This window comes from Lates calcarifer, linkage group LG12 (assembly GCF_001640805.2).
Source record: "Lates calcarifer isolate ASB-BC8 linkage group LG12, TLL_Latcal_v3, whole genome shotgun sequence".
In the NCBI taxonomy this organism is placed as follows: domain Eukaryota; kingdom Metazoa; phylum Chordata; class Actinopteri; family Centropomidae; genus Lates; species Lates calcarifer.
Window position 1 is genome coordinate 24,823,235 of NC_066844.1, and position 16,475 is coordinate 24,839,709.

A 16,475-nucleotide genomic window follows, 5' to 3' on the forward strand; every position below is an offset into this window, starting at 1 on the left:
CTCTCTTCCTCTCCAGATAGTATAAAAATAAAAGTGCTATGCATGTTTTCTAACTGCTCTATTTGTTTAAAAGTTCATGTGGGAAATAATTTGGTTGGATCCAATCTGACTTAATGTGCCATTAATTTGGCAGGAACTCATAACTGTCCAGTGCAGGAGTCAGACTGCAAAAGATTTGAATGTCATTAACAAGAATTTAGCTCTAGATAATGAACGACACTCAGTCTGAGATGGAGATGTAGCTTTAGAAACAGATCTCATCTCTCTGTCATCTGTCTGTTTATCCATAAAGTCTGTTGGCTTAGTAGCTTAGTATCACTATTTGGTTTCTCTCATCATATTGTTTGTATACTCAGTGATATTTGCTATTAGTTATGATTGAGAGCTACACTAAGCTGTGTATGGTTGCATCTGTAAGCTGTGTTTCATTGTCTTGTATTCATGAATAATTACAGTAGATATCCTCCCAAAAAATTTATTTGTTATCAAGCCATATGGTTATATACATACCACACTTCAGATTATAGCCATTTGAGATGCAATGAATATCAGTACATGTATCGTAAATGAATAAATCTGATTTCTTATCGTGTCAGTTCAAGTCTCACATCTGACTTGTCATTGACTCTTGTTCTTTTGCTGTGAGCTAAGTGAGACTTGAGACTCATCAGTGACATACATCCTTTAGTGTTCCCCTCTGAACAACTCACAAATCCAGTTAAGAGTTTATTGATCTCCAGTATTGCCAGATGCAATTCAGATGAGGTTTAGCACACACAGAGGACCTGTAGTCACTGGATTAAAGGACGAGTTAGTCAAAGAAAATAAAGCACTAGTACAGCACACATGCTGTCTCAACACTGGTTTCTCTGAATTAATCAGGTAAGCTAGCTGGCTGCTGGTAAAACAGATAGATGTGGTATTGATCTTGGCAAGAAAGTGAGTCAGCATATTTCCCAAAAACAGTTGACTGCACAAACAGAGGCCATTAGCCGATGAATCCTTTAGTCGATCATTAATTGATGGCTATTTGCAGAACTAGATAATGAGGAACTGAAAACTGTTTATGTCATCCAGCAGAAATGTCAGACAGCTGGTTGTTGCAGATTCTCAGATAGTCAGTAATGGAGATTATCACTGTGGTTTTGTTGATGGTGACATTACCTTGTGCTGCAGTGTTTTGTATGTTGCATCATTCCCTGGTTTTATTGGACACCTTTTCAGACATGGAGAGTCCATTACATCTGACTGGGAATCGTGCCTGTCAGCCATGAAAGTGGACTTATAAAGCGTGAAGAGATCATTAGTGGTGCATAATTTGTGAATGTGACAATGACAATAAATGAAGAAGTTGTTTCAATGCCATACGTGCAAATGAGACAAATGTCAGTGCTCTTCACAGTCTCAGTCTTTATCGTTTCAGTGTGTACTTCAAGTTCCATCAGAACAAAACAAGCTGAGGTCAAAAACACAGCACAGGGAAAAAAAAAAACTTACTGAATGAGTCTTTAAGAGTATTCTAGTTTTTTCTACTGTCGACCCATACAAACGTGTGAATGTGTTGATGTTCGTAATTTAGTTTTGGTGAGGCAATGTGGTGCCGTAACCATGGCAGCTAATCCAGTTCATGCACACGCAAGGCCATCCCTCATTTCACTACCAGCTCTGCCAGGTCCGACCTCCAAATACCAACATTTAGACATGTTGTCTAGCGAGAGGCGGCACAATATCTCATTTCTTTCCCAGAACATCAGGTCAGCAGTAATGAAACAGCTGCTGTAATGCACAGAGTCAGCACCTCATGGCCACATGGGAAATGTGATGAAAACTTATGTTGTTTTAAGCTAACAGATGAGCTGTCGGGTGTGTATAGTTAGGCTTTTCCCCAATACTTAGATAAAGCAAAGGTGAGTTCAATAAATTACGCCATGCATATGCTAAGGTTTCATTATTTTACTGCACTTCCATCCACACCTGAATTGCATCTTTCAATTTAAAATGGCCTCCTGGTTTTAAGATGAGAACATAATACAAAGCCTTTTTTTGCATCACCAGATCTTGTGTTCCTTCATTAACTAAAACTATAAAAAGAGGTTGTCTGAGCACATAAGAATTAGTGTCCAACTCTACTCTGTGCCATGTGCCACTAATTTGACTGAGCGGCCATTATGCACTCTGACAATCTGGTGTGATAGCAGAGTGCTGGATGGTTTTTATGGCTGGTGCCTCAAACACAGCAGCAACTGCCTAACACTCCCAATGTCTCATCTGTTTGCTGACGTCTGTGTGAGTGCATAGAGTATAAGCTGACATGCTGGTATGCAGAAACATAGGGAGGTGGGAGAGTAAGCAGAGTGACTGCCAGGCAAACACCAGCTGGGATGGTTTGATATGTGAGGAATCATTTTCCGGGCACAGCGGATTGATTAGAGGAGAACAAAGGAGATCATACTCCTTACCATTGTATTTTATGTGTCTTGTGTCCTAAATTAATGTTTATTCTTTTTTCTTTTTTTTTTCGATTTTCTATATTTCTCCCAGCAGTGCTCAGGGTAGTGTGCAGATTCTGTCTCCACACACTGAATAACCAGTTTTTCAGAGCCTGTCAGACTTAATGAAAAGATGAATTAGTTTCGATTTGCACAGTTTTGATCAGCGATGATAATCAGATCTTACAGATTTTACAGTATATCCTGTATACTAAGACATACTGTACTAAAGATATGAAGCTGAATGTTGCAGCGTGCACAAGTATGTGTGCACCAAAGAGAGACACATCACACAAGATGGACTGTCTTAGGAGAGAATTTACTTGTGATCCTGGCAGAACAAGAAAGGATACCTCTGTGGTTGTTACCAGGATTTTGCTTTGAACAAGAGCAGACAGAGACAATCTGGCAGTCAGAAATGTCGTGTTTGAGAAGAAAAATAAAGGATGGACTCCTCTACTGTCTGGGGCTCAGATTGTGGATATCTTTTTGATGATACATCTATCAATGAACAGATTTAACCTTCTGATTTAGCTTTAAACATGAAATGTCAAATAAGTTGTTTAAAGGGCTCAGATAGATTGAAAACCAGTGGACAGCAGCTCTAACGCATAAAGGACTTTATGTTCCATTGTCTTGCTACAAAGCCAACAGCAACATCCTTCTCTTCAATTGCCTGTTTACTCCTTAATAATGAACAGGGCAGGAGTATCAGTTTTTCAGTTTCTCTCAAGAGCGTCCACATGTCAAGTGTTGTTACTGGTGATCAATAAGCATTCATTTGATTGGTGTAATTAATACGGACTCTTCGAAGGCTCAGGGCATATTGATTTTGCTCTAAATGACCCAGCTGATTGGTACATTTTCTGCTTGATGTCAACCTGTCACATACAGCAGATGGATGTTTTGTGTGTTTGGTAATCAACTCGCATCCACAGATCTAGTTGGGGAAAATGGGAGATCATCTTCCACAACAGTAATCCTATTAAATATTCAAAAACATAATCCTAAATTGAAAATTAAACCAAAAATTTTCCTTTTTGGATGCTGTTATCATGGCCCCTGCTTTGATTTGCAGCCATCAGTACAAGTAACATTTAGAAACAGCTAAGAAGTCTTAAAATTTCAAGGTCAAAAATCCTGTTCTTAATTATAAGAGGCTTTAAATTTTGAGATTAAGCATAAATAGACACATTAGAAATTTTGCTAGGCCATTGTTTTTCTATATTACTGAAAAAGGGCTTAAAATGTGTGCAGAAACCCTGAATTATTACTGTATACTTTTTACAATGTATTCTCACATGGTGCCTGTGTCTGCACTAGTGGAAGAAATGTAATGAAATATGTAGGAAAAGACAAAAAATTCCATAATAGAAAATGCCATAATAAAAAAATAAAAACATAGTTCAACTACAGTGTGAAGGTGTAAAATACAAAAGCAACAGCATTAAGTATATGATGCATAAATGATGAATTACAGTGTGTTAATAAGCACAAGCTTCTCTTGAAGGTAGTATGGGCCCAACAATTTGTTCCCTGCCAGTATGTCTGAGCCAAGGATTTAGATAATGACTAGATCATTGTCAGAAAGCTGTCCAAGTAGATATCCCTCCAACTATTTCCATATCCATATTTTCTCGCTCCAGCAGGGTCATACCTGAGGGATTAAGGGTTGATATATGTGGCTCTTCACAGGCAAGACATAGCATAGCCATTTTTTGGCTGTATTTTCCTCTATATGGCTGCTGGATTAGACAACAGTGGCCTTTACAGAAGTTAACCATGTTTTTTAAATGAAGCAAGTATTTTTCAGAAAAAAAAAAATCTATATCTCTACCTGTCCATACAAAAATGGGAAAGAGGTAAAAATTAGCCAAACATCTAGTGAGTCAATAAGTACCAGATGTTTTCCTTCGGAGAAATAAGATTTTACAGATCGCAAGAAAGAGGACTGTAAGAGGAGTCTTTATAGCATGTGCAAATAGTGTATGAAGGCTCACTGCTTTGAGTTTTTTGCAGCACAGTTTCTTCCCTCTAGTTGTCAGAACAAGTAGTTCCATTAATCTGAAGAGACATGCTATTTAGTGCACTTTCTGCTGGAGACTTTAAACACTCTCTCCATGTCACTCTGGAACTGCCACAAGTGCTAGGGAATATTAGTAGATATGGCACTTTCCCAAGCTTAAAGTATAATATGATCTTACTAGCAGTTCTAAAACACAGTAGGGACCAGTGCAGCAGAGATAAAATGTGAGTGATTAGGTCTTTTTGTGCAGCACTGGTAGCACTGAAATCTAAAAGAATTAACATTCAAAAGTTGGCTGAGAAAAAAGGTAATTATGTGATATATTACTAAAAGTAAGAAGCAGGGCAGTGCTACATTCATAACCTCACCCTGAAAAGTTAGATCACTGTGAAAAACCACCCACAAATGATCTACTGTTGGCAGATAGACTTCTTTGGCTGGAAATGGCAAGTATTACTTCAGACTTCATATCTGTGGGATGTAATACGTTTTGAGAGATTGAGCACTTGACATCGTGAAGACACTTTCTTAAAATGTCAAGAGTGGTCGGATGATTGGCTTTTTGGAGGAGACACGGTTGGGCATCACAGGCGTAGAAATGAAATTATGCATTTTTCTTGTGCATTACATCTCCACGGGGGAGCATTTACAAAGAAATGGATCAGACAAACAATGGCGCCTTGTGGCGGAGCACGTGCACTGTTTGCTGAGGAGGAGGATGAGTTGCCAATGGTGACTGAGAAGGGTTGTATTGGAAAGGTACGATCCAGTCAAGAGCAGTACCGGTGACACCTACCCACTGCTTACAGGCGTTAATTTAAAACCACATGATCAATGGTGCTGAAGGATGCACTGAGGTCTAAAAGGATTAAAAGTAAAGATACGCTTGTGTCTGTTATTAGAAGACAGTAATGAAGTCTGTCTCTGCTGTGCTCCTCTTGTGAGTTCAGTACTCTTCCTCAGGTAGCAGTGATTGATTAGGTTGCACACGTATCTGCATCTCATGTCACAGCCGCTCTTATGTTTATCTGGTGCTCTCAGCACGCTCTATGTTGTTGATTTGTGTGCTACACAATGAGCTTCCACTTGTCTTTCTGTTGTCTCTCCCTGATTCTTTTTTCCCCAGACTTTATTTGACCTGAGTCTTGATAAGCTACACCTGTTTATTTTTCATCTGCTCTGCTTTCATTGGTGCAAGCTGCAACTGCAGAGGTGAATCTTTTGATTTAGGCAGGAGATGTTTAAAAAAGGTGTTTTGCTTTCAGTCTGCTAAGCTGCTGCCACTTTCTTTGTGTCTTCACTGTCTGACACATAATGTTCTGCTTGATGTGCTGCATTTTTTTTAAATCCTGTCACGGTTTTATTATGCTCAACAGCAATTTTAAATGCAAAATTGTGGAATACATGTTATACATCCACGTCACATAAATGCATTGATGCTTGTGGGCGTACATATTAAAGGATTAAACACGGTTAACATTGGCTGTATAGCTGCATACTGTAGAGTGCAGTAAGCATCCTACTCTGCAGAGTGAAGCAGTGAAGCTCCACTGCTCCCTACGAGGCTGATGACCTACTTTTCCACTCCAGGCGATAACATACTGTACTGCATCCAGCCATGTAAAATTCCTCCATTGCTCTCCACTCTGCATGCGAAACAGGCTGAGGTGGTGGTGGGGAGGGAGGGTGCTGGCTGCCTGGCTGAAACACCTGTGCTACTGATGCTAGTTTGTGAACAGGCACCCACTACAACCTGCATGTAGCGATACAGTGAGCTAATCTAGGTTTTTGTTCCCCCGGCAGCCTGGCTGCATGAAAATAATTGAAAGTTTGTTGCTGTCTGCAGGTCAATAAAAAGAAGATAGAGAAAGGCTTGATTTCAGGCTTGGTGAAAAAAGAGGAGGCTGTTAATAATAGCCTGCTGACAGAGGGCAATGTACTAGAACCAAGTGTGTTGTAAAAAAAGAAAAACAGCTACAGTTGTAAATGAGTGTCTTGAACTGAGTCTTGCTCTCTCACACACATAAATACTCAAAACCTGTATCCACTTCCATAGACAAACAAAAGCAGGCAGAGGCTGAGCCTTAACAACTGTGTGTGTGTGATATCTTCATGTTGCCATCTAAATAATACACAGTAGTTTACAATGTGGCTTTTTCACTCTCGCCATCTTGCAAAATGTTACATTTGACTTAAATATATAGATTTTTTAAAAGCCATTTGAGGGACAAAGCAACTCGCTGTAAAAACAACTTTGACATATTTACACTAAGTTTTCCACCTCCGCTATTAATTTTGAGTGGTATTTCTGGACACCTGATAAATGCTTCCTATATTCACTTCTGTTTTTAGCTCTGTTTTGGTCTCCACCAACTGTTCACCATTTAGTTGCTGACCAGGTACTGTACAGTTAAAGTGGTTTTTTTTTTTTTTTTTAGAGATTTTTCACTAAATATTAAATTATTTAACACTTTTGTGTTAAGCCAACCGCCCACACTCACACTCACATTTTCAGTAGTAAAAATACATTTTCCTGCTAGAGCACGTCTTCATTCAGAAGATACTGTATGTCCAGATTAATTTCATCATGGGTCAGGAGGAAAACTGTAATTACAAATGTATTTACTCATAAAGTAATGTCACGTCTGCTTGTGTCAGTCAGCTCCCCCAGTACACTGCGACATGGCTTTAAATAGCAACAGCATCATTGTTGTGTATTCTGCTCAGTGTCATCAACGCCCAGAGGAGGTTAACCTTTAAATGGCTGTAAAACCTAGTTGGATGTGAGCAGTCGTGACACCAACGGGTGGGGACAGTGAGCTAGGATGAGAGCGAAGGAGGAATCGTGTCACAGCCAGGCCAGTGAGTGATTCTCCCATGGCAGTGGCTTAAACAATAGATGGCCTATGACGCTGGCATATGCTAGATGTGTTACATGTCTCTACAGAAGAAATGCCATGGCAGAGGGCTGTGTGACAAAGCGATGTGAAACACAGCGTTTGTGATTATAGGCCTCCCAAGGATGCTGTGATGTTGTGTTGAAATAGCAAAATGGATTTTTGATGTTGTCTGTTTCTAGAAAATGTGTATGTGTGTGTTTGTCAGTTCAAAAACATCTGATGATTTGTTTTCTCGACTAGTAAACGAGTAAGTTTCTGTTTATATTTTTGCCCTGGCTCTAGGGATGTCATCACTCAGTCTACCACTTTAGTCCTGTATGGAAATATCTAACAACTATTGGATGGATTGCCATAAAAGTTAGTACACACATTTATGCTGTCCTCAGGATGAAGTGGAATGATGCTGGTGATCCCCTGACTTTTAATCTTGAGCCAATACTTTGGTTTTTGATTAAATTCTTTCAAATCTATCAGCCTGAGCTATAGTATACATTTAGCTTTAATTAGTTAATGTGCTCACACACAAAACTTAGATGGTGAAATTTCTTAACAGTACACCTAAACTTTGCCACTGTGACCTTGTTTTCATGCTGCCGCTGGCACAGCCCTACTCAAAATGATGGCGCTTGCAAACAGAGTGTGCTGAGTGTGTTTTGCCTGCAGCCAGAGCAGAACCTAACTCACTTGTCCAGTAAGTCAAATGTGCCAGGACGGGCTTCATTTTTCTGAGACAGCTGCCTTTTTTTAATTGGCCTTTCCTGGGTAGCTCCCTCTGGGCTTGTGGAAGATGAGTGGACAGTCTGGTGTCTACTGAATGCAAAATGAAACTGCCACATTCACACATCTTGGTGCCAGGAGAAAGAAAGCCTGTCTCTTCACTAGTTTACCTGGGTCTCATCACCAACTGTTGTGGGGTAGTACAAGGGAGGAACTTCAAAGTGTTCACTGAAACTATAAAATAAAAAATGAAAAGTCTATGATTGTATATTAAATGTTTTAGATTTTGAACAGTTAATTTATATCCATTGTGGATTGGAATGTGTGGGCACAAAAGTGAAATTGTTGGATGGACTGCCATGGAATATGGTCTAGACAGCCACTTCCCCCACACCTCATCCTTGATTTATAACCACATACTTGCAAAGTTAATGATACTCCTATCAGCCTCAGCTGTACTTGGTGCTAAGTGCTGAGTGCTAAGTAGAAAATGTTAGCTAATGCTGAACTACGATGGTGAATATGGTAAATATTATATTTATTTAACATGTGCATGTTAGCATATTGACTTTGTGTCTATTGTTAGCATACTAACATTAGCATTTAGCTCCAAGCGCCACTGTGCCTGTACAGCCTCACAGTGTTCCTATCATAACTGTCGGCTCTTAGTCTTGTTCTTAAATCTATAGCCAGCACGCTGCCAAAGGGAATTTGAGGTAATTTGGCTTCACACCGCTGCTGATCCTGCGCTCTCACTTCTGCTGTGGAATGTGACTGTGGTTTTTTTTGAGTGTCCTGTGTCCTGTGTGTTCGCACAGACATGCACAATTTGAAATACATGATGTATCATGTTCATCCAAATTTGTCAGACACTCTTATCTAGAGCAGTGTGCAAATGTAAACTAATTATGCTCTTTTCAATAGAACATGAAAGCGTGTCATAATTACTTTTCTGTAGAATAATATTTCTCTGTCGAATGCCAGACAAAGAATTCAGGTCTAACCACTGTAGACGAGAAAGCCTTTATTACATATCCTTAAGTTTCCTTACAGTCGGATGAAAGTGTTGTGGATTTACAGAATTAAAAGTAAAAATCAATAGTTCCTCATACACAGTCAGCCTAATATGCATCCTTTCATTTTTGTGTTGTTAATTTTTTACTAAGAGATAAATCTCGGGATCAAAATCCTATAATTAGTAACCTAACATTGTAAATTAACAACCTATAAACGTGATACACTAATTTTGGTTTTAGTGCCATAATTAGAGATGGTTCTTGGGAAGTAATTATATTAAGTGGGTCATTTAGTGGGGAGGTTGGTCGGCACTCACGTGGGAGTTTTAGAATTCTCTATAAGACAGTCTGCCATCCTGTGACTTACCCATATTTGCTGTTGTATGTAGTTTAGCAAACCACTAATCTACTGGCAATGAAGTGACGCAGAAAGCAAGAACAAAATAAGTAATTGCCTGCTTGAATGTCACTCTCTCCAACCATACTCTTACACTAAGTACTAAGCCTGTGTTACCGATTTTGCTTTTCATTTTTTTTGCTTGTAGCTGCCGCTCTCTGTATTTTTCTGCAAACTGGCAAAGAGCCTGTTGTGAAAATTCATGAATTTATCAGGTACTCTAGTTAGTCCTCATCCCACTACGTTTTCTCTCAACCAGTGCCCTCCATGCTCAACCCTCTCACACATTCCCAGTTTCTCTGCATCGTCATCCTCCTCCTCCGTCCCCTGCTCGTTTGTCACTCTCGTCCATGTTGTCCACCTCTACTCCCAACGCCTCCCATCTGTCTTCTTCTTTAACTGCCTGTTAATTACAGCGCTTTCTCTTCTCAAGCTGTCCTCCATATTGTCCTCAGTCTCATTCTGTTTTAAAGTGTGATTAAATGCTTTTCTTCCTTTGTCTTTTTAGTGCTTGCTGGATAAATTGTGGTTTCTCTTCGCTCAGTATCTTCACGCCAAACAGGGTTAAGGTGGTACTGTCACTGTCTCAGCTTTTCTAAATGGAATCTGTTCCCTGTGAGCTACACCAGAGCAGTTTTGGCCTCCTCCCTGTTGTAGGGAGCTATTTTCAGCAAGCTATACTCCAGATTATAATATGACTTACCTTGGCCTCAAGCACATAATTAAAGCATATGAATCAAATACAGACCACAAGAAGTCAGGTGTCACAGATGCATTACTACTACATTACATTATGACTAGAGCTGTCAATTGATAACTGAGTAAACACAATAAAATACTAGTACTTTACTTGTATTTAGTGCCTCATGAATTCTAATGTCAACAGCTCCCCTTGAAGGTGTCATGTGTGGTGTGTTACCTGATGCTGTCTGGATGATGCACGGAGGTCCTTGGTCCTCAACAACGTTGATAGGTCTTCAGTCTGTGGCGATCCATTTAGCATCAGTTAGCTTGGTTGTTGTCATTTTGTTGACAGACCTGTCCTGGCTGAACTTTCCCAGCGTAGTCTGACGAACGCAGCTACATCCAGTCTCGGTGCTAGCATCTTTGCTAACAGAAGACGGTACTTCAGACTCGCTTTGAGTCGGTGGGAAAACAGTTCATCACCGCACCGTGTACACACAACTTCGTTTTTATCGAAACTTGTACCTGGAAGCGTTTTAAAACGAAAATTTCCGGGAAGCACACCTGTGGACGTCTCCTCACTCATCGCGGTAAGTGCGTTTGCGTTTAACCTTTCACCCCGAACGGTAAACGCTCGCGCTGGAATTATGGGAGGAAGTTGTGCTCAAAATTGACGTAATTTTGCGTTTTTAAAAAAACGCGTTAAAATTTATGGATGATCAGTGAGCGTTAACGCGTTAATGTTGACAATGATAGTATTTTCTATGAATATTTCTGTATTTTTTCCTTTCTAATCCCATGGACTTTCACCATAGTCCCATCAATTGTATTGAAGGTGGCAGAAACATCTTAATATTGTTTGTTTTGGTTAGCTAACTGTCCAAACTAAACTTTTTGACTTATGCAGCAAATTCTCACTTCTGAGGAGCTGAAACCAAACAGTAAATATTTGACATTTTTGCCAGATAAAAAGCTTTAAAATCCAAATTGTGTTTATAAATCTCTTAAATTACACATCAAGTGATCAACAAATTTGTTGGCACTATATTAGAGAAAACACCCACCGACTCACTGGCCTTGAGTATAGCTCAGGTGTAGATCCGGGTGGGGGCTGCTGCGTCGATTCTTGTGTGTTTGCCAAGATCAGGGCACCTTGTCGGTCCATGAATGGATACTTTGTGTCATCGGCCGTGGATTGCCAAGTTGTCATCAGTGTGAGTGGGCCTGTGAGAGCACTGGATGGATGCTTTGAGCAGAGCGTCTCTGTTTTCTGTAGCCCGGCCACTTGTGATCCTCATGCCACAAATCATGTTGTTATTGTCCTTGTGTGTTCTGGTACTCCCTGAAAACTAACAGAGGGGAACAGCTATGAATAGTTGGGGTTGAAGAAGCAGAAAGAGGGGGTGGCATCGTCCTCTCATTGCCAAAAAGTGATTCTGCTTCTCTTGTAATGGCACTAAAAAGAAAGAGCTTGTCTGCTCTGCCAGCACAGCACACAGAGAGGTCTTTGTAATACTGATCGGTCCTCATTACTGCCCTAGCTCTGTAGAAACAGAGTGCTTCATGTGCAATAGATACATCTGCTCAGTTAGAATATACTGCAGATGAATCTGTAATAGCAGAACTAAATGTCTTTATCAACGTTATTTGATGCTCTCTTCTGGGTGGATCTTCACCGATATACTAGAACTACAACTGCTATAGTAAATATTTTAGCTTCACGTGAGGCAGTGGTGGAAATCAATTATGCATCCAGTATTTTATCAGCACATAAAACTGTGTTAATATCCCGCTCAGTGGCAATTGATTAATCCTGTGCAACAGCTCTTTGTCTCCTGATGATTAAGTATTGTATTGGCTGTCAGCAATGGCTGTTCCTGATTCAACAATGAGACAGGAGTTTGGTGGCATCCCATCAGGATAAATTAACGTTCTGCTTGTTTGTTATGATGAATAATTTGATTAGTGACAATGTTTGCCAACTTTCTCTCAACACATCTCCCTTATGTGTTCAGAAGGCTACGGATAGGTGTGTCATTTTCTTATTATCACTCAAGCTACAGTAGTGTGTGTGTGTGTGTGTGTGTGTGTGTGTGTCAAATTTATTTTCAAATGTATTTTTGTCATTATAACACAGACTAATAGAGATATTTCATGCCATTTATTTTGATTTGTGACCAGTTCCACCCTCAGGATGAATTAACAGCAATGTTGTTTATATAGCACTGTTTAGTCTGCTGCAATAAGATGCCCTGATATTGTAAAATTCAAAAGTTTTCCCCCTGAAGCAGCAACAACAACAACACTGCCCATTTCTCCTAAAACACCTTGAGCATGAGGAATGAAGATGCTCTCTTCTTTTTTTCACTGCTGTTCACAAGTGTTCACCTCCCTCTGGGCTTGAAATATTAATGGATGAGTTTTATTCTGGAGTGAGAAAGGTGACCTTCATGCATGTGTGTGTCCACAGAGAGACTGATATTCCACTTTCCAACACCTGCCTCTTAGACAGGACATTTTTGAACAATCGTCTATAGAGCTGATGTTGTATGCATATTATCTGTGCATGTTTATGTTGCTGAAGGCAAACTTTCGTGTTCCACTTTAGAAGTAAATGGTAGACTAAAAGAAGAGGTTTAACTATCACAATATCAAAAACATTGTGTTTTTCTAGAGATAGGATGATGACTGAATAGAAGCAGTAGCCTAGTTACATAATTTTGTCTTTATCAGCTTTAAATAAGATTAAAAGTTTCTGCTTCTGGTTTAATTCAGGTGTAACTCAGGAACAAAAAAGGATAAGAGAGAAATGAACCTAAAAATCGTGGCAACAATAAAAAAAAATCACAGTGTAATATAGTGTTAATTTTGTTAAATATAAATACATCTTGTTTTTTGTGTGTATACCTGGAGCAGGAACACCTGGAGATCAATCCAGCTACCTCTCTCCTTTGTGCCTGTCTAGCAGAGAGACATGAGTGACAGCTTGTATGGTGGCAAACGTAGCCCCAGACATTTCTTGTACACTCATCCCTTCGCCCTGGGTTCCCTCCTCTCTCTCTCAGGAAAGTGCCGGATGTGTGTGAATATGATGAATGTTGACAGCGTGAAGGGGGGGAGCACTGCTGCTCCCACTTGCTCTGTCAGGCTAATGTTATTTGGCAGGGCTGGGTCAGGTGGCGTGATGGGACAGTGCATGGTGGCATGGTCCTGACAGCACAATGGACGTGCCAAAGACTCAAAGCTTATTCATTTCAACAAGATTACAATGGTGTTGAAGCGCAGCCTGCTGTATTCATAATTCAGAACAGTAGGATTATTCGTCAAGAAACAGTGAACAGTTTAGTGCTGACATATAAATTGTGTGTATGACGATTTTGCTACTGTATGGCACTTTCTTTTTTTTTTTGCTTGGCCGTCTCAGCACTAATGCTCTTAATTTTTAATCCTTAATGGATCTTTAATTCTTTATTTTTAATCTACAGAACTAGGACTTTTCTTGCTATTTAGGCCTTTAGTGTGTCTTGCGATTACAGTTACGTAACTATACTGGTGGTTTCTGCTCATTTCCACTATTTCCCTCCTTTTTTCAGATTGTATCATACATTTTTAGATTTTTCTAGATTCATTGTTCATATCAGGCTGGTGGATTGTGTGTGTTGTGCATCCTCGTACACACAAAATGGTAATCCACTCATAAAAACATGGAGCACATTGTGCTGCCAGTGGCCAAAAACTCCACAGGGACCCTTTAAATTGCAGCAACTAAAAAACTTGGTAATCAATCACAACAAGCATTTTGTTCTCTCATTGTTCTCATCATCTTATTGTGCTGCTGTGCCACAAGTGGGAGCAGATACATGCATTTAAATGGTTGCTGTTGTTAGGCTGACTCTTCAATTCTCCAAATCTGGTGGAGATGGTTCTACAGTAGCCTACAGCTACATTGCTATGAGATGATAAGTTAGACAAAATGATGGGTTGTGAATAGTTCACTGTGATTGGTTTCCTACCTTAAATGTCTGCAAGGTGATTTGCAGACAGCACTGAAGGGAACAGAAACCACTGGCTGCCCAGAGAGTGAAAAGCATATAAATCTATTTTTTAAAAAATGGATGCAAATGAATCTAAACGATCCTCTTTCATAATGTACTCACCGTGTAAAATCATTTTGCTGCCATGAAACACTAAATAATCAATAGCCATGAAATTATCCCTCTTTCCTGCACCCCTCTTCTACCAGATTGAAAAGCAAACATTGGGATGAATTGGGGAATTCATCGTGCGTATCTGTACATTATGTCCTCGAAAATGGAAACATAAACAAACCAGACAACCCAGAGGACAAAATGGGATGTTAGTGTAAGGTCATCACTGGGTCGCTCGTGTTTTCAAAGCAGAAACAGCTCATGTTCAACTTTATTTCCGCCCACAAAGACAACAGCAATATGTTGTGGAAGTTCCTTTTGTAACCTGTAATCTTTTACTGTTCCAACAGGTGCTGGGGAGTCTGGGAAGAGCACCATTGTAAAGCAGATGAAGTGAGTTACAAAAACAATCTTTATATTACCTTATTTTTAATCCTTTGTCCTGTTCTCTTAACATGGATTCTCCACCTCACTGAAACTTGGTTAGTGTGTTGGATGAAACATTATTTACTGTAAACTATCTTGACCGAATCTGTGTTTAAAATGATTCTCCTCTCCTGTTCTTGTCTTCTTTGTTTAGCTCAGACACTGACCACGAGGCAGATTAAATCAGAAGTTTGAGCTCAGTAGTTTACAATAGTAACCATGTCATTGTTAGATAAGATAAATTTGACTTGGTTTCTATCTGGTTTTTGGGGGGTGTCATGGCCTCTCCTGTCTGTTATTGTCTTTTACTGCTCCTAGCACGGGAATAGAGTGAGGACTTTCTGAGTGCAGAGGATGTTGTAATGCCTGTGTACCAATCAGAACGCACACAAACAACGCACATGCACAAACACACACACACACATACACATACACCGGACCCTAAATGGCTTAATTATTCACATTCCTCTGGGCTAGCCAGGCATTGAATCCATTTTTTATGAGCTTGGAGCAGGAACAGTCTGTCGCTTTTTGAAGCCAGGTTATTAACACGTACAGGCGTACAGATAAATCAGCCTGTAAGACAGAAACACTCACAACACCGGCCAATTATGTAACATTACACATCGAAGCATCCTGTGTAAACACTGTATTATGGAAGAGAAAAGGAGACACAACTGCTTTCTTGAAACATCATAAAAATTAGGCAACTGTGTGTTTGCTAAATTACGAATGTTCATTATCATTTATACCAACGCACTGTCAAAGGCAGCAGGCCACATTAATTATTATGAATCAATGTGAGGTCGTCTCAGTTTACTCTGTCTGCACTTCCCTCTACAGTCTGCTCAAGTCTGGGTGAATGCATCTCATGATAGGATGGACACTTGTACATGCAGACACTTAGTTTCCCCACTCTAAGGTCGAGGGTGATAATACTGCAAGAGGTAAACGCAGGATACTGCATCAAATGGATGCTGCAGAGTTGAGGCAGTTCCAATGCGAGTTAACCCCACTGCATCATCCTACACAGCATGCTGGCATGATAGATGTGAGGAGTATACACTATGTGCTTCTTGGTAGACAAGTTAGGGATTGAAAGTTGCTTTCCAGCTTCAACACCCAATGTGTGCCTCAAAACACACCAGTTAAGTTTTACTGTTCATATATCACTTAACTTATAGCAGTATAATGTTATTTTATGCTCAGTGTAATGTTTAGGAATGTCACCGGCTCGTCAACATACTGGATTATTTAGTCCCCAAGTGCTGGAAAAAAATCTGTCGATGCAGGTTTAATGTGTACATTTTCATAAATGTTGCATGTTTCTTGATATTCTCAGGATCATCCATGAAGATGGCTACTCAGAAGATGAGTGTAAGCAGTACCGAGCAGTGGTTTACAGTAATACCATCCAGTCTATTATGGCCATTGTTAAAGCCATGGCTAGTCTCAAGATAGACTACAGCAACCCTGCCAGAGTGGTAAGACACACACACAACACTCAAACAAACACTCAAAAACACTGTATTTGTAATGGCATGGCATTTCTATATATATATCATGCATTACTTTCATCCTCTAATCTTACATCAGATGATGTAAGCGCAGGTTAAAGAGAGCCTGCACAAGATACAAGCTTTAAACATAGATGATGGCGTATATATACCTT

At 39.8% G+C, this 16,475-nt stretch overlaps 1 protein-coding gene across 1 annotated transcript in view; it reads left to right on the forward strand.

Moving 5' to 3' along the window:
- Positions 1-16,475, forward strand: part of gnai2b (guanine nucleotide binding protein (G protein), alpha inhibiting activity polypeptide 2b) — a 40,670-nt gene that overhangs the window by 12,738 nt on the left and 11,457 nt on the right. Inside the window, exons 2-3 of the mRNA XM_018686694.2 lie at positions 14,728-14,770; positions 16,146-16,287. Coding sequence (XP_018542210.1) covers positions 14,728-14,770; positions 16,146-16,287 — 185 coding nt within the window. The remainder of the gene's footprint in view (positions 1-14,727; positions 14,771-16,145; positions 16,288-16,475) is intronic.